This window comes from Cimex lectularius, unplaced genomic scaffold (genome assembly GCF_000648675.2).
Source record: "Cimex lectularius strain Harlan isolate CLEC.00 unplaced genomic scaffold, Clec_2.1 scaffold29, whole genome shotgun sequence".
In the NCBI taxonomy this organism is placed as follows: domain Eukaryota; kingdom Metazoa; phylum Arthropoda; class Insecta; order Hemiptera; family Cimicidae; genus Cimex; species Cimex lectularius.
Genome location: NW_019392675.1, coordinates 686520 through 703647, shown reverse-complemented (window position 1 = coordinate 703647; position 17128 = coordinate 686520). Strand labels below are relative to the sequence as shown.

At 31.5% G+C, this 17128-nt stretch overlaps 1 protein-coding gene and 2 non-coding genes across 5 annotated transcripts in view; all 3 read left to right on the top strand.

The window, feature by feature from the left end:
* The window catches only part of LOC106661876, a 30655-nt gene extending 13977 nt beyond the window's left edge, over positions 1–16678 (top strand). For all 3 annotated transcript variants that reach the window (XM_014385603.2, XM_014385602.2, XM_014385601.2), the window contains 4 exons: positions 1495–1721; positions 15454–15594; positions 16132–16269; positions 16413–16678. In XM_014385603.2, coding sequence (XP_014241089.1) covers positions 1495–1721; positions 15454–15594; positions 16132–16269; positions 16413–16615 — 709 coding nt within the window. In that variant the 3' untranslated portion in view covers positions 16616–16678. The remainder of the gene's footprint in view (positions 1–1494; positions 1722–15453; positions 15595–16131; positions 16270–16412) is intronic.
* On the top strand, positions 132–204 carry LOC112126420. Its single transcript, XR_002909957.1, has one exon. It is a non-coding gene; the product is annotated as a small nucleolar RNA SNORD18 (small nucleolar RNA).
* On the top strand, positions 1126–1200 carry LOC112126429. Its single transcript, XR_002909966.1, has one exon. It is a non-coding gene; the product is annotated as a small nucleolar RNA SNORD18 (small nucleolar RNA).
* Positions 16679–17128: the final 450 nt, after the last annotated feature.

Sequence of the window (17128 nt, the reverse complement as noted above, 5' to 3'; positions counted from 1 at the left end):
TGAAACTAGTGAATTTAATAGTGTAAAAATTTTGATTTCATTCCATAATTACAAGTGTTTCTCGCTTGTCATCGTACTGAAATACTTCAATTTTTTTTTATGTTAACAAAAACACCATATTATCGCAGGTTTTTACATGATGAATGCCACCTTTTGGTCCATGTTGATGAGATCATGTGATTATATTTTGAATATTCTGATAAAAACCTGATCAATTTGGTAATGATTGGTGATTCTGAACTTAGTTGTTACAAAGCATTAAGAAGACAAGTGTACTCTTTAAGGTCGATTCATATCTACCATCACAGAGCGTGTCCATAGCATGGTAGACACAGAAAACATCATTACATACTAAACATAGGAACGTTCATACTTAGCGCACGTGCAGATACATACATACCAGCACCGGGCAGCATTGTCGCCGAGAATGTTTTGCTTTGATGGGCAAGATTTGTGCAATTCCAATAGCTTTGGTGCCTACCTATAATAAATTGCATTATAATTTGATTATAATGTCCAGTCTTGGTAAACCGTACTTGCGCTAGTCCGAATTCGGGCTAAAATCGAATCGCCGATCAGTATATATTCAAGATTTTTAAAAAATATGTGTAATAATAATATATAAGAATATAAATAATAATAATATTATTATAAGAATATTATATATTATATGTGATGAAATGTACGTAATTTGTAATACACGGACGTGGAAAGGATCCTGTCCATTGATTTTCTGAAAAATAGTTTGTTGGTCTGTAGGTGACTGTTGCTGTGACTAGCACATAGTATAAATGCTAGGTATCTGTGCCGTGTCTGCCACGCTATGTGCTGGTAGATATGAATCGTCCTTAATATGTGTGTTGCTCATGATATGCATAAAAAGTCAATGACTTATGAACTTAAGTGATTTGAGAATTGTAGCTGAAATAGCAACAAGGAATTATAAGGACATGTAATTAACCAGTATAAACATTTATGTATCATTATAAATCCAAAATTGTTTCTGGCTAGTGTGCTAATTCCATTTTTAATTTTTCTTTCACCTTAATGAGTAATCAACACTTTGTCGGTAATTTTTTTGTTTCAGATAAATATCTTATTAAAAAAAGAGTTTAATTTGAAGTCTTTAGATGATGAATACTTACTCTTGGTTCGTGTTTATGACACTTTGTGATTATGTGTAAATTAAATTCTGATAAAAACCTGTTTAATTAAAATTTATGGGTAGATTCTTTGCTGCCCTGTTTTATTTAAAATAAAATTATTTAATTATTCTAAACACAATTTTGTTGGATGTATGGGTGTCAGAGAAGGGTCAAACCATTTTCTAATACATTTTTTATACTATTTTCAACTAAAAACCAAGCGCTACAGTGCTACTAGCAAATATGCGTCGGGCACCTTAACCATTTAATAATTTACAAAATATCAAATACGTTACATACATTACCCAACTTAAATACTTACATCTTTTGTTTTGTTTGTCTTTTTCAGATACGACCTTGACCAAACAGCATTTTCACCTCCAAGCAATGATGACGACTTCTTTTCAATCCGCTACAAAAAATCGACAATAGAAACTGAAACGAAAATTACCGATAGTAAATTAGCAAAACCCCTGACAAGCATGGTTGCGAGCAAAATCAATCCAAGCCAGTTCGTCGATGATCCGAGTCAACATACCATCCCCTGTCAACAATTTATTCCAAGGGCTAAAATATGTAAGTTAATTGTATTTATATATTTCATTTTCAATAAATAAACTAGATTTTTTTGGAAAAATTGACCACATTAATAAGTTACAATTAGCAAGGATGTTTTAAGCTATTCCATTTTTCTCTTTCACTTCCATTTACATTATTAATTAAATTAGTACATTTGGTGGTCATAATTGACCATATTAATTATTTTAATTAATTATTCTTTTTAAGTAAGGGCTTTGGTTGGGATGAAAAAGTTAGTGTCACAAGTGGGATTCGAACCCACGACCTTTGGCTCTATATGCCACTGCTCTCACTAACCACTTGAGCTATCAAGTCTAAAGTTAGTTTCACGATAGCTCAAGTGGTTAGAACATTGGCGTATTGAACCGGAAGCCGTGGGTTCGAATCCCGCTTTGGACGCTAACTTTTTCTTCTCAACTAAGACCTAAGATAAAAAAATAATTAATTGAAATTATTCATTAATTAAGTTAAATCTGTATTTATAAATCTACTGATTTGTACACTCACTGCCAAAGTATGTATTCCGCTCATTTAGAAGTTTTCTTTCATCTTTATTTGATTGATGTTATTGAAGAAATCAAACTAAAATGTGGCACAAATATGTGTGTTTACATTATCTTGCATAAAAAAAAGTTCAAGAAATAATTAATTTAAACTGGAAAGTTGATCTTGAGTAGAGTTTAACTGATTTTTATTAAAGAATCCAAATATTCTGTAAATATTAGATTCAGTCAAGACTAGGTGAATGAGGTTATTTTTTTTTGGGGGGGGGGAGATTGGAGAAACGGCATTGAATTAAAAAAAAAAGGTAACCATAACAAAGTATTAAATATTTGGTCTCAATACATCAACTCTCAGAAAGACAGTTTATGAGCAATCAAGGAGTGTTAAATTAAAAATATTCATGATGAAGAAGAAAATCTATGTAGGTGTAAGATTTTTTTTTTTTTTGCATGTGAGTGTAATTTATTGTTATGTATCAGTTTCTTTCTTGTGGAGTGATTGTCATTGTAAGTTAAAATTATGAGAGTTCTCCATGCTGTATGAGGGGTGATGAACCTGAAATGTGGCCGTTATCGATCATGTTGGTCTGCCTACTTTGGATCCAGCAAGAATAAGATGTTAAATCTTATCACATGCAACTTTTGTCTAGCTGAAAAAAAATTTAAGAATTTTTTTTTTACAATATCATGTGTAAATTTGTGGTAACAGCATAATTTGAGAATACATATACATATTTACATGGTCGTATTGAGAGGAGTAAATAACCAATATTATTCTTCCTTTCACTTCACTAATTGAGCTCCACTACCTATTTGTCAGAAAGGTTGCGGAGCCATTTCCTCTTGAGAGGCTTTACGGGGTGGGTTCTGTTTGGACTTCGGCGAGATTATTAGGGTGATGGGAAAGATTATTGTGAAACTTTGTAAATTTTTGGATAAATGAAATTTTGGTTGGTGAGAGTTGGATATAATACGGAGAATTTAAAATTGATCTGAGTACTTTAGACTGAAAGGAAGGAGACATTCGATACTGAAAAGTTTAGCGGTTCCCCACAGTTCTGTACCATACGTCCAAATCAGTTGTACATTTTGTAGATTGTGAGTTTGTTTTGGTCAGTAGGTTGGATTGTTGTCTTACATTAAATTAGTTCATTTAGTAGTCATAATTGACCATATTAATTATTTCAATTAAGTATTCTTTTTAAGTAAGGGCTTGGTTGAGATGAAAAAGTTAGTGTCACAACTGGGATTCGAACGCACGACCTTTGGCTCTATACGCCGCTGCTCTCACTAACCACTTGAGCTATCGAGACTAAAGTTAGTTTCACGATAGCTCAAGTGGTTAGAACATCTGCTTTAGACTGCAAGGATTGGAGACATTGGATATTGTAAGGTTTAGCGGTTCCCCTCAGTTCTTACCGTACGTCCAAATCAGTTGTAGCATTTTGTAGATTACGAGTTCGTTTTGGTTGATAGGTTGGATTGTTGACTTACAAATTTGTAAAGTAGACCATAGCTTCTGTTTAGGTCTTATTCTTTAGTCGCTGATATCATATTAAGCATGAGTCTAAGTGAACCAAAGGCAACAAACGCAGTTAAATTTGGGGATAGGAACTTTGCAAATTGTAAGAAGAATGTGACATGGACAACTTGCTTTCATTTATTTTTGTTCACACATGTATCATTTTCATGTGTCACCAGTCTGCTATACACGTGATATATCTCTGCAGATCTTCTGAAACAACTGTTGGATTGAGGACAGAGGATGGTACAGTCATGTCATTAGTAAAGTTGCGAAGGTAGTGGTTGTCTGCAGTATAAAGAATATAAATAGTTGGTCCAGTTACACTGCCCTGTGGTATTCTTGTGGCCATTTCAACCTTTTCCGGCCTGATTTTCCGGTGCTAAAATGCGTTCCTCATTCGTTGGAAAATGTGTGACCCCCTTCCAGCTATTTTTTATGTTATGCATAAAATTCCAATGCATTCACTTTGTATCACTTTTACTCCTTTTATGTTGCATTAGTTCCATTCAAATCGATTTGACACTACATTCATCAAATATTATACTTTACAACAGAAGTACAGAAATGTANTGTTAAAGTATGTTAAAATCTAATAATAATAAAAAAAATTGATGATTGATTTGCTCAACTCTTCATACATATAAATGCAAATGGGTACAGAGTTGACTAAAAGTATACATAAATTATATGAAAAAGGACAATAACAAATAAAAATACATTTCAAAAATTTCTGTGAACTTTAAACTAAAACTGAGGCCAATTGACAGACTAGAGGTGAAAAATCAGAAATAAAATAGAGTAGGTGGTATTGCTGAGAAGTACAAAAGTGCAACGTTCCCAATGAAACATGGATATTATGGCTGAATGGATTTCCAGAGGAAAAAAGTATCACAATTTTGCAAAAGTTTGAGAGAAAGAGGGGCCAGATTGTGAATAGAAAGGGGAAAAGAGTGGCTTGTTGATGATGAGGAAGGGAAATGAAGGGTGTAATAGGTCTCCTTCACCACTGAGGTGTCTGCTACGAGTTAGATACAACCTCAGTCCAATAGATGACGTGAATGTCCAGCTGGGGTGGCTACAAAAGGTAAAAAATCATGAGGATGAGATACCTCGTCACTGGGCTTAGGGAGCATGCTAGCCTGAATGAGATATCTCATCACTAGCCCTGAAAAGGTTAGAAAAATTATTAGAAACCAAATTGTGAAACTTGTGTTATGCAAACTGAATGTGTTTCTAAAGGAAGATAGGGGAGTAGGATAATCAAGAAACATCTATTTGAAAAACTAGTTTTTCATTGGCCTTATACTTATAAATAGCCAGATGTTCATTAATATTTTTTTGTATTCATATTTTTTGAGAGGGGGAATGTGAAAGAAAATTTCATGGGCAATGGTGAGAATCGAACCCATGACAAAGGGATCTATGAGCCAACAGTCGTTCTTGCCAACCACTTGGCTACCATGGTCTTCCTACTTCAACTCTGGTGTATTTTGTTTTTTTAACCATGCAATTTCATGAAATATTTCTTCTTTGCTTGCTAATTCATATTAACATTTACTAATTTAATTAATGAAAATAAGTAAACAAAATTTAAAAAATGCGTTTTCTTTTAGTTAGGTAGGATAATGGCAAATGCTTTATTTTTCCTGTTTTTTCTAGCTAATGGCCTTGACAGTTATATTCTACATATTATACAATACACTACATACATATAAACTCTAAGATTGTTCTATGTAGTTCTTGAAGCGATGAACCCGAAATGTGCTCGTTACCGATCATTTTTGTCTGCCTATACTCGCTGCATCTGACAGATTTCAACATTTAATTCAATTCACTGGTTTTCGTGGTCCGCTTGACCAATTAATATCTTTCGATTAATTAAGGTTTTCAGTTGAGATAAAAAAGTCTTTTTTTACGACTTTTAAGACTTATCTCAACTAAAAACGTTAATTAATTTAATTCAGTATTAAGATATCAGTAGGTTTATTTTAAGATTGCTATTGGTAAAAAATGTAGGTTGTTTTCTACTCAGTTGTCATAAAATATATTTCATTTCAAGATTATTTACTTAATTTTAAAAACGGTTTAAAGGTTGTTGCAAAAATTGGACTCACATACTGGACTATTTCCAAAAAAACTACTTTTACCAAAGCCATTGCAATTCACCTACTTTTTAACTGATAGTAAATCGATGGTGATTTACCTTTATACCGTAATAGTGGCAGTTCAAGGCAAAGGTCTGTTATTATTAGAAATTGACCTCAAATTTTTTTCCCCTTTTAATCATTGAATATTCCAATAAAATGGTAAAACAACATATCGTTCATAAATGCCAACCAAGCTTTACAGCTTTTAAAATTTTCAAATTGCTCATATTTGCTTCTTAACAAATAGAAAATAGTTCTGTGTATTGAAGTTTATTAGTTCAACATTGTAAAATTTAAACTGTAAAGCCAGAAGAAGTATATAATGAATTTGAAACAAAATAAATATAAATTGCTATTGTGAATAAAAGAGAGATTTATAATTTACATACAGGGAAGTTAAGGTTCATTGCCTTGTTACATACATTAAACATATTTGAGGCATTATATAATCATTATAATAGAATTAGGACTTTGCTAGTACTGGCTAATGAGTTGTTTATGTACCTTTTTTTTTGGCCAGACATACATATCAAGCAGATTTGTTTACAAGGAATTGGCAGCTTTAGTGTTAAAGACACATACATTGCTGTTGACACACATTTTCATTCATCGCAAAGTTCTTCACCTAAAAACAATCTGCCAAGTCCCCCCACCTACAAATTGAAATCGTTGCTACTTCCAACCTTGCTCTTGACTATTAATACACCTCAAATCCTTGAACAAGGCGTGAAAAATGATTTTCTTTGAAATTCAAGAAAAAGATAATAGAATAATGTTAAACCATGCTTGGATTTCGTTCGGATCTCGACTTAACGCCTAATTGAGCATCGTTTATATGACTGGAAAATCGATTGTCGGCCAGAAATGGTTTGCGGATTGTAATTGTGGAATGTTAGCTGATCCTGTGCCAATATAATTTCAGCCAGTAATGTTCACCTCACAAATTGAGAAAAATATTTCCTGCCAGATATTTAAATTTACGTAACCTCTTTCTGAGTACGAAAAAATAAAATAAAATTTTGTTTAAGATTATTTCTCATCCTTACAAACCAAATCAAATATTTTTAGTCCTTTAAAGTAATTATTGTTTACTTAAAATTTTTTAGTTTAGGTTGAACTATTAAGAAATACTGACAGACAACGACACACCCATTCTTCAATTAAATCAAATTAAATAACAGTAGCCTACTTTTGTTTAAAAACCATACTAAAAAAATCACACCCGACCGCATCTCACGATATCTGAATAACTAAAAAAATCAGTTAAATTCAATTAGGTTTTATGATAGATTGATTTAAATACTTTTTATTTTAAAAAGAAAGCATACAAATTACATTTTAAATGGTGCACAAAATAGGCTAATGCCTTCTGCCTAAGTTTTATGTATTTTTATAACTGCTTTGTCATTATTATCATGTTATCATTATTGAAAATTAAATCAATAAAACAAATTTTACTTAAGGCCTTTGGTAATTGACATTTTTTAAAACTTGTGTTTATCTGGTTCTAGTTTTAAAGTGTTAATTAAAAGGTAGAAACAAAAAAGAAGGGAATAATAATGATAAGTCAAACAATACAATTAATTTAAATAAACCATAAAATTCATTCAAATGTATTCAATGAACGCCGACAATAAAATTTCTGCCCAATGTCATTTACGCAACCCGTTTAAACCGGCCTTATAAAAAGATATAAAGATAATCATAAAGAGAAAGAGAGATAGGGAACGAAAGGGATATATATACATGCCAAAAGTGGGAGCCCCATTGGCCGGCCAATTGTGTGCCAAAGAGATAAGTGGCTAGAACTACGATTGGCTTCAAGACACACACCTCTCCTGGACAGTTGTATGAAACGTATCAGCCGAGAAGGCACCAGTTCATGTCAAGTCTTTGATTATTTCACATCGTGCATTTTGTGTCTTTAAGTTCTATTTCTGTAAAAAAAAATAATAATAATGTCGACAGTCTACGTATTCGTGAAATCAATTGGTGCCATTTTCACCGTTCCTTTGAGCATTTTAAGTAAGTTTAATTATTAATGTTTAATATTTTTAAATTAAAAACTAACTTTGCCTTTAATACCTCTATTTTTTTTATTTATGAATATTTGTAGTACTTAATTGTACTTCAGTAACAGAAATTATATTTTTTTTATCTGATTGAAAAAGAGACAGATCTAATTTAAAATATTGAAGACCATACATGTTTTGATTTATAATTTTACTTCTTATATGAGTAATATTATAAATCAATTTTTTCTTTTTCTTTTTGTTTTTGCTAATCTATTTAGGACGTAAAAGTTATCTTGAAAATTTTAGAGCAAATCTTAATCTTTGGCTTAATATGATTAAACTTTATCGATTTTCTAAATTGACTGACTGTACTTTTCTTTTCTTTCTAATCTCTAACTTGATACATTTGTTAAATCAACAATTGAAATAGTTTAACTGTTCTTATCTTAGCTATTTTACCTGATAGCATTATAAAAAATATATATATAAAAAATAGCACAATTGTAAAATTTGGGAGAAAAATTGATATGCCTGTAATTAACATTAATTTTCATAGAGAATGGACCATATGGGTCTGGTCACATTTTCTGAATTTTGTGCCAGTTATAGACTCAACAGTAATTTTAGTCTCTATTAATTACAATTTGGTCAAATTATTTATAAATAGGACCACTTGTAGGGTTGCTCCATGTGCCCCAAATAATTGAAAGGTGTCATTTCTTGGCTCCATTTAGAGAACTAGGAATGCCACCCAGTATTATAATTGTGCTTGAACATGGCAGCAATATTACCTATTTTTGGAGGAAATAGTATGGACATCGAGTCGATATGCCTCTATTTGTGTTCTTAGATTGAGTGTATTTATTATCGTGAGTGTGTAATGAGAGGAATGATGGTATTGCAATTTGATCCTTACTGATCATCTTGGTGTGCCTATCTTCAGTGGATTGGTCTATATATCTGATAGGTACACCAATCTCAGTAAGGATCAGATTACAGGTTCCTCACTCCAGAACATAAGAGGAAATCTCATGATAAACGTGTAAAGGGTGTTAAGGGAATATTGAGTACTCCACCACCCACATGAGTGAATGTTAGCAAATAGGAAAGAGTGTATTTGTGTCGATAGTCCCTGGAGCCTCTAACTTAAGCGGCTGGACAGATCTGACACTAGCTTGATTCTTGTGCTTATATGTGCAGAGATGAGCTTATGTAAATCACACGTTTAACTGGATTGGTTCTGTCCGAGTCATCTGCAGGTATGGAGAACCCAGTAATTTACCATGCATGTGCTGACTCTCAGACTAACACACAACCTTATAAAGCACTTTATATAAATTAAATCTTCAAGGATTGTTTGTCAAGACGAACACAATAAAATTTTATTTTGTTAAGTGTTAAGCAAGAAAATATAATTCTACGATTATTTATGTCAATGGGCAACGTATATTCTTAAGGAAAAGTTATTTTGGTTGCTGAAAATATGATTATAGTGCATGAAGAAGCAGCGATTATAATTAAATATAAAGTTCAAGCTTATAAAGCTTATGTAACATTTTTTTGTGTTAATAAGCAGAAGGCAACTTAGGAGATAGTATTTAAAAATAATAAAATGCTTTTGAGAAAAGTTTTCTCAAAGAAAGTCTTCTTTTTTACAATTTAAAAGTCGGTTCTGTGGGATTTCCACCGGGATCTGAAAGAATCATGACGTTAGCCAGTGACTCCATTGACTCATTACAAAATGAAAGCAACATCGTAATTTGCATATTCTTTGCCTAGGCTGGAAATCTTTTATTTTTTATTTATTTATTTTTTTCGCTAGCCGCTAGTTCACCTTCGCGAATATGAATTTTGTTGGTAAAACTTGTACGCTAAATAAAATTGTTACTCCTTCAAAAAAATGCGTCGTTGTTGAGAGGGGATGCGCGTAACTGTTCTGCTATTTGGGACAAACACGCTCTTCCACTCGCAATTCCGCGGCCTCACGAGACTTACTAGCAACGGTTAGTCGTTAATTTTATTGCTTTACTCTGATTCATTTTTAAAAATGTACTGCCATTTTAGAAAAGTGTTTCACGCAAAATTGTCATATTAAGTTTTTTTTCATTGTTTTTACGAGCCTTCAATTACGCTCCTTTGGTCTTACTTTGTACTGAAGTTTTTCCTAGTTTCTGTAATCGCAGATGTAATTTAAGATTTAAAATTCGTATTTAAAATAGGTAGTAGTTTCACCAGAACTCATTGTCTCGCTCTTGAAGTTTATCTCACCTCAGCCTCGTCATCATCATAATCGTTGGTTCAGCAAGCTCCGTAAGACATTTCTTCTATGTAAGCACTTTCTAATTTTTTTTCACGTGGTTTGCAACATCAAAACTCAATCTTGCGATCTTTTTTGATTATTTTTTTCGATTAAACGTACATATTTCAAGTGTGCTTGTCTTATCACCCACTCATTAAATCATAATGCGTATAGCGTGCTTAAGATCCCAATTATGTCACTCGTTAAATGCCATTGATTCCAGTCTGAAGTTTGCTACTCTTCAATTTCCACTGTTTCTAGCGTACTTAGGATCAAAATTCTGTCATTCTTTAAATATTAATGGTTCTAGCGTGCTAGGGGTCAGAATTTTGTCAGTAATAAATATTAATGCTTAGGGTCAGAATTCTGTCATTTGTTAAATGATAATGCTTCTAGCGTGCGTAGAGTTATAATTGTGCCATTCTTTAAATAAAAATAATAATGCTTCTAGCGCCTTAGTGCCTGAATTTTGTCAATAATAAATATTAATGTTTCTAGTGTGGCAGGGGTCAGAATTTTGTCAGTAATAAATATTAATGCTTAGGGTCAGAATTCTGTCATTTTTTAAATGATAATGCTTCTAGCGTGCGTAGAGTTAGATTGTGTCATTCTTTAAATAATAATGCTTCTAGCGCCTTAGTGACTGAATTTTGTCACTAATAAATATTAATGCTTCTAGCGTACGTAATCTCAGAATTCTGTGCTTACAGCCTGACTTTTATTACTGATTAAATGCCAATACTTCTAGTCTTTAGTTTGTTAATATCTAATGCTTCTTGTTTTAATTTAGCCAATCTTCCATGCTTCTAGCGTACTTAGAGCCAGTATTCTGTGATTCTTTAAATGATAATGCTTCTAGCGTTCTTAGGATCAGAATTGTGTCATTCTTTAAATAATAATGCTTCTAGCATCTTAGTGTCTGAATATTGTCACTAATAAATATTAATGCTTCTAGCGTACGTAAGCTCAGAATTCTGTGATTGTTTAAATGATAATGCTTCTAGCGTGCTTAGGGTCTGATTTTCGATAATCATAAATAATAATGCTTCTAACGTGCTTACAGACTGACTTTTATTACTGATTAAATGCCAATGCTTCTAGTCTTTATTTTGTTAGTATCTAATGCTTCTTGTTTTAATTTAGCCAATCTCTCATGCTTCTAGCGTACTTAGGATCTGAAATAATGCTTCTAGCTTGCCTATAATCTGAATTTTGTCACTCATAAATAATAATGCTTCTAACGTGCTTACAGCCTGACTTGTATTACTGATTAAATGCCAATGCTTCTTAGTCTTTATTTTGTTAGTATCTAATGCTTCTTGTTTTAATTTAGCCAATCTCTCATGCTTCTAGCGTACTTAGGATCTGAAATAATGCTTCTAGCTTGCCTATAATCTGAATTTTGTCAGAATTAAATGTGAATCCTTAGTCCATAACATCTTTCTTGAATTTTGTCATTCATTTAACCTAGCATGAGTCTGATCACGAATTTTGGCACTCAATAAATGCCAATGCTTCTACTCTTAATTTTGCTACTCTCCGATGCTTCTAGGTTGATTACGAATTGAATTTTCACTCTAATTTTGATAGTTACCAATGCTTCTGGTGTACTTAGGGTCTGAAGTCTGTTACTCATAAATGCTAATGCTTCTAGCTTGCTTATGATCTGATTTTTTTCTCTCATTCCAATGCTTCTAGTATTAATTTTTGTTACTCTCTATTAAATGTTAATGTCTCTATTCATTTATTTTGTCATTTAACCCTTTCAGGGTTGATTTTTTTATTTTATTCTTATTTTTTATATAAATGCACATGCTTCTAATGTTATATTTGGATATTTTTATACTCCACATTGTATTCATTAAATGTCTAGTTTGAATGTTGTCTTATCCCCATAAATACATTCTTAAATAACATCAAAGATAACTTTTTTTAAACTGTTTAAATGAATGTTTTCTAACAAATCATTTTAAAACGCTTCTTGTTTGAATAATAAAATATTTGTAAAGGGAAAGGTTATCACCGCGAAAAAAGACTAACAAGGGGACAACCGGGTTGTTGGGTCACAGATTTGGCCCAAACGTTTTTGGTCATTCTATACTCCAAAATATTAGCACAAAAAGCACATGCTTCTTGTGAATAAGTTCTTCTTTTGCCAAAAAATTTAAAGGTTGACATTTTCTGTTTTTTAATATTTTTATTTTGCTGTTCTCCTTGCTCAAATTAACTATATGATTATATCACTTTACAGAATGTTTTAAGTGAATTGCAATAAAAATAAATTAAAAGCTATACGAGTTTATTAATGACCAAAAAATTTCCAAAAAGCCAAATATTTTTTAAGTAAACAAGGTAATTTTTTTACCTTTAAGCATTATGAAATTTCATTGACTTAGCACCTCTAGAGACCCCTAAATATAAATTTTCGTTTGAATTTAAATTTACCGACTTTGACCCCCATAATTTTTTTGATTTTTGAGATGTTATTGGAATATTGATTGAAACGGCTATAATTCAAAAATGGTAAAAGGATTTTAACATCAAACAGACCTTTGAAAGAAGAGGAACATAGCTTTTTAAAAACGTATTTACCATAAAAACATAATATTAAAGGTTTCTATAAGAAAGTACTCAAAATTTGTCAGTCTTCTTATTAAAGAAATTCTCAAGTAGAATTTATTTTTTATAACAGTAACAAACAATGAAGTCGGACTATTCCGAAGTAAAAAAAGTTAATTTCTGCTAAATAAATTTGTTATTTTGTATATTTTTTTATAAAAATATTTTGTATATTTTTATGGCACATAAATTGTTAAAAAGCTACGTTTTTCTTCTTTCAAATGGTCTCTTAACTGAGGCGTCGGTGGCCGCAACGCTTTAGGTGTTGACACGGCCCTCATCACTGTCAGGTAATTGTCCCGGGTTCGAATCCAACGGCCCTGCATTCGAACCCGACATCATTACAAATGGGCTTTTTTTCAAAACCACCGGCACCCTGAGGGCTTATATGACCTCTGCTGTTGCGAACCCTTGTTTAAAAAAAAAAAAAATTGGACCCTATGACATTAAAATTGTTTTAGCACCATTTTTGAATTATAGCCTTTTCAATCAGATATTCTTATTACCACTTATTAAAAATCGGAAAAATTTTAGGGGTGAAAAAATCGATAAATTTAAATTCAAACAGAAATGTATATTTATGGTTCTCTTGAGATGCTAAAACGAAATTTCATATTAGTTTGATGAAAATTTTATGACCTACTTCACTCGTAAAATATTTGGTTATTGATAAACTTTGATAGCTTTTTACTATATTTTTATTGCAATCTGCATAAAAAATGCTGTAAAATGAAATATTTACATAGTTGATTTAAGCAAAGTGAAATAAAAATTATATAAAAAAAAAAACATTCACACCAAGTGGTGTGGTGCATACATGTATACAGATCTGTCACCCACCAATCTGTTGTAAGTTCCCTTGTAAGTTCGATTTCTGTAGATGACTGTTTTTAATTTTCAAAGTTTATATTGCAGACTTTTTTAATGCTTTTCATATAACATGAAGCATGATTACAATTTTGGTTCAAAATTAGTCTTTTACAAGCAAATTTTTGTTCTTCGATGTTTCTCTTGAATAAAAACTCTCAGCCTAGGAAAAACTATCTTTTTTTTTCATGTTTCAAATAATGTTTTGCCCGAAGTGCATTCTTTTGTCTTGTACTCTTTATGTTTTGATTATGCAATAGAAAATAAAAAAATTGCAGACTGGAAGGAAGAATTATAATTAGTTTTTGATGAGGTGTTTTTAGAAAAATGCAATTCTTTTATCAATTTTGTAAATCTCATTGCCAGGTATTTAAGCATCATTTGTAGAACATTCTGCAGGCATTATTTTTAGACTTATTATATCAACAAATAACAACAGCAGCAAAACATGGAAAGAATATGGTTTGTTTTAAAATAATTTTAATCATTCTTCTATTATAAAGGAAATTAATTAAATTAAATTCGATTAAAATTAAAATAATTTATTTTTTTCTTGTTCATGTTTATAATAAATACCTTTAAATATAAATCACCTTTAAAATTTGTCATATTGTTTTTAACCACTAATTTATTTACTCCTGGTATCTGGTCTTTGTTAGTTTTATCACTCAACTGAGACGTATAGTAATTTTTCTGAGTCAGAGAGCTGATTATTTTGTTTTTGTTTCACCGTTTTCATTGTTTCAATACCATTCGGTTAAAATGGAAACAACTTAAAACTATTTTAAAGTTTTATAAGGCAGATGTATTTTGTCCGAGGGGGTTCACACTACTAGCGTTAGGATTCTAAATTTAGACCATTGTGCGTGGTCACCTCGGATTGAAAACATCTCTTTCTTATTAAGCCGTTAAAACGTACGACAAAACTGGATAAATTCGTGCTACCAGGTACGTTTCAAGACATGGAAGATTTTCAATTTAATTTTTTATTCTTTCGCCACTGGGTTTAAATTATCACGAACTCTGGTGATATAAATTGCTGGTCGAGTTTGTGATAAAAAAATTCCTTATGTCCTTGATACACTGATAATGTTTTTCTCGTTTTTTTTTTTTTTTATTATAAGGAGGGGGGGTCATTTACATGCTGAACCTACACGTCGGGATCATTGGAGGGAGAATCGTATATAATGCCCTTGTAGAGGCCCTGATGCTTCAAACCAAGGCCGGGATTTTATTTCCCTGTTCAGTTTAACTCTATATTTCATTGAGAACACATTGTTTGGTCTACTAATGTCTCTTGAGAATTATCTATGGATTGCCTCTTTCTATCCGTTCCACGCGTTATGTGGAAATTACTATGTAAGTGGATATAACGATAGTTTTTTAATTTTGCCTTTTATCACTTTAGTTTATTATTGAAAGTAATTTCTCCATGTGGTTTTTTTTTTTTTTTTTTTAATTGTGTATATTTAGCTAGACCTATATTGCACATTCGCTTTGGCACTGAGTGAGGCATGTGGAGATAGATTCGCTTAAAATAACTGTTGTAATGATTTAATTCCGTTTGATCCCATGCTGTCAATGTTTTCCTTAAAAACGGTACATAACTCAATTCAAACATACGGCCTTATATTTTTCAAGTTAATTATCTTATCTTATTGAATTGTCTTGTTTGCCGACACTTTCAACTAACGTGTTTATTTACACATTTTGGAAAACATGTTATTTATGAATTTTTCCTTTTTCTGTTGCAGCTCCGAGGGAAATAGGAATGAGACATGGCGTCGATCCTCCACTTGGACGTGCAGCTTCGACAGGCATCGACGACGGATTCACAGGCGAAGGCGCCGCGTGTGGTTACTCAGTAGTAGCCGTTGCCCATCAAATGCTAGCCGGTAAATAAAAGTGACATTTTCTTCTTAAGATCAGTTAAAAAGATCAGCAGATGAAATTAATGCACTTAATTTTGATTGATTCATTTCAATGCTCGAAAGCTTTTTTACCTGGTCTTGAGAAAAATTAAAAAAAAAACAACTAAAAGTTGATAGACAATCGCAATTAAAAAGTGACTTTTTTTTTTTAAATTGTGGTTTAGAGGTTTGCCAGTCGGTATATTATTAAATTTATATAAAATTTCCAACCAATTAAAATTGTAGACTATCAGATATTTTAAAATATAATATTTATGGAATATTATTTCTAGAAAGTTTCGCTATTCATATTAATTGCATGTTTTTTATTGAGGGATTTTTAAACATATGATAATATATTGTGAGACTATGCTTTGATGAGGAAAATGATGAGGCAGCTGGCAGATTTCTTTTCCAGTAGTAAGTCTGTTGATAAATTAAAAAAAAAAAAAAAAAAAAAAAAAAGATTAAAGAGTTCAAAAATAAAAAATTATAAATTTACGTTTGTGTTATCTGTTACAGAAAGAAAAGGCGATAAGCTGGCCCCTCCAAGAATTCCGAGCCAGCGAGTGAGACGGAACAGCAAATCTCTTCCAGCTAGCCCTCAGTCCTCTCCAAAAATGTTGAGAAAAAACCCCTATTTCACCGAAATTCTCTTTGGTACGTGTAATCGTGATATTTCTCTTGTTTGTTTTTACCATATTAATCACCTGATCCTATGGGAATACTTTATGTGAAAATATTTTTACCATCTGCTTTTTTTAATTTTTTTTTAACTTTATTTTTAATTTTTAAATTTAAAGGATCAAGTGATCTTGTCGACACTGACAACAACAACAGCCAAATGACAAAAGAACTGGCAGAGAAATGGTCTTCGAAGTTCGGTAGGACATTCAGCGACAGTGACCCCACGTCATCCCCCTCTACGGTACAGCCTGTAAGGACCTTGAAAGCAAAGCCTTCCGAGTTGAGGGAAATGAATTTCTGGTCCCCCACATCAATGTAATAATGAAATAATTTTATTGCTACTCCAAATTCCCCACCATAAATATTAAAAAAAAAAAAAAAATCACACCTATTCAATAAATATACTCTACCTTGACAGTAGTGTTCTTTCTGATATTGTACAAGATTTTTTTTTCATTTTTATTGAAAAGAAAGCAATATTTGTTGTATATGTTGTTAATTTGATGTGCTTTTTGTCCTTATACTTTTTTAAAGAATGTTTTACCTTCTTGTACCTTTCTTTTAGATAATTAAAAATTCGCTTAGGTTACTTAGAAAAAATAATGGCAATAATGTCGTAATATATCAGCTTGTATATAATTTGGCTTGAACACAATGATTTCTTCTATTGAACTATTTCAGTATTAAATTGTATATTTTTGTTTTTATTTTTTTATTTTAAATTTTTATTTTCAGACTGAGTTTTATTTATTTTGTATATAGTTATTATAATTTTAAGCGTAACTTTATTTTTGTTAAATGATTGTCTTTTTTTTGTGGTTTTTATGTAATT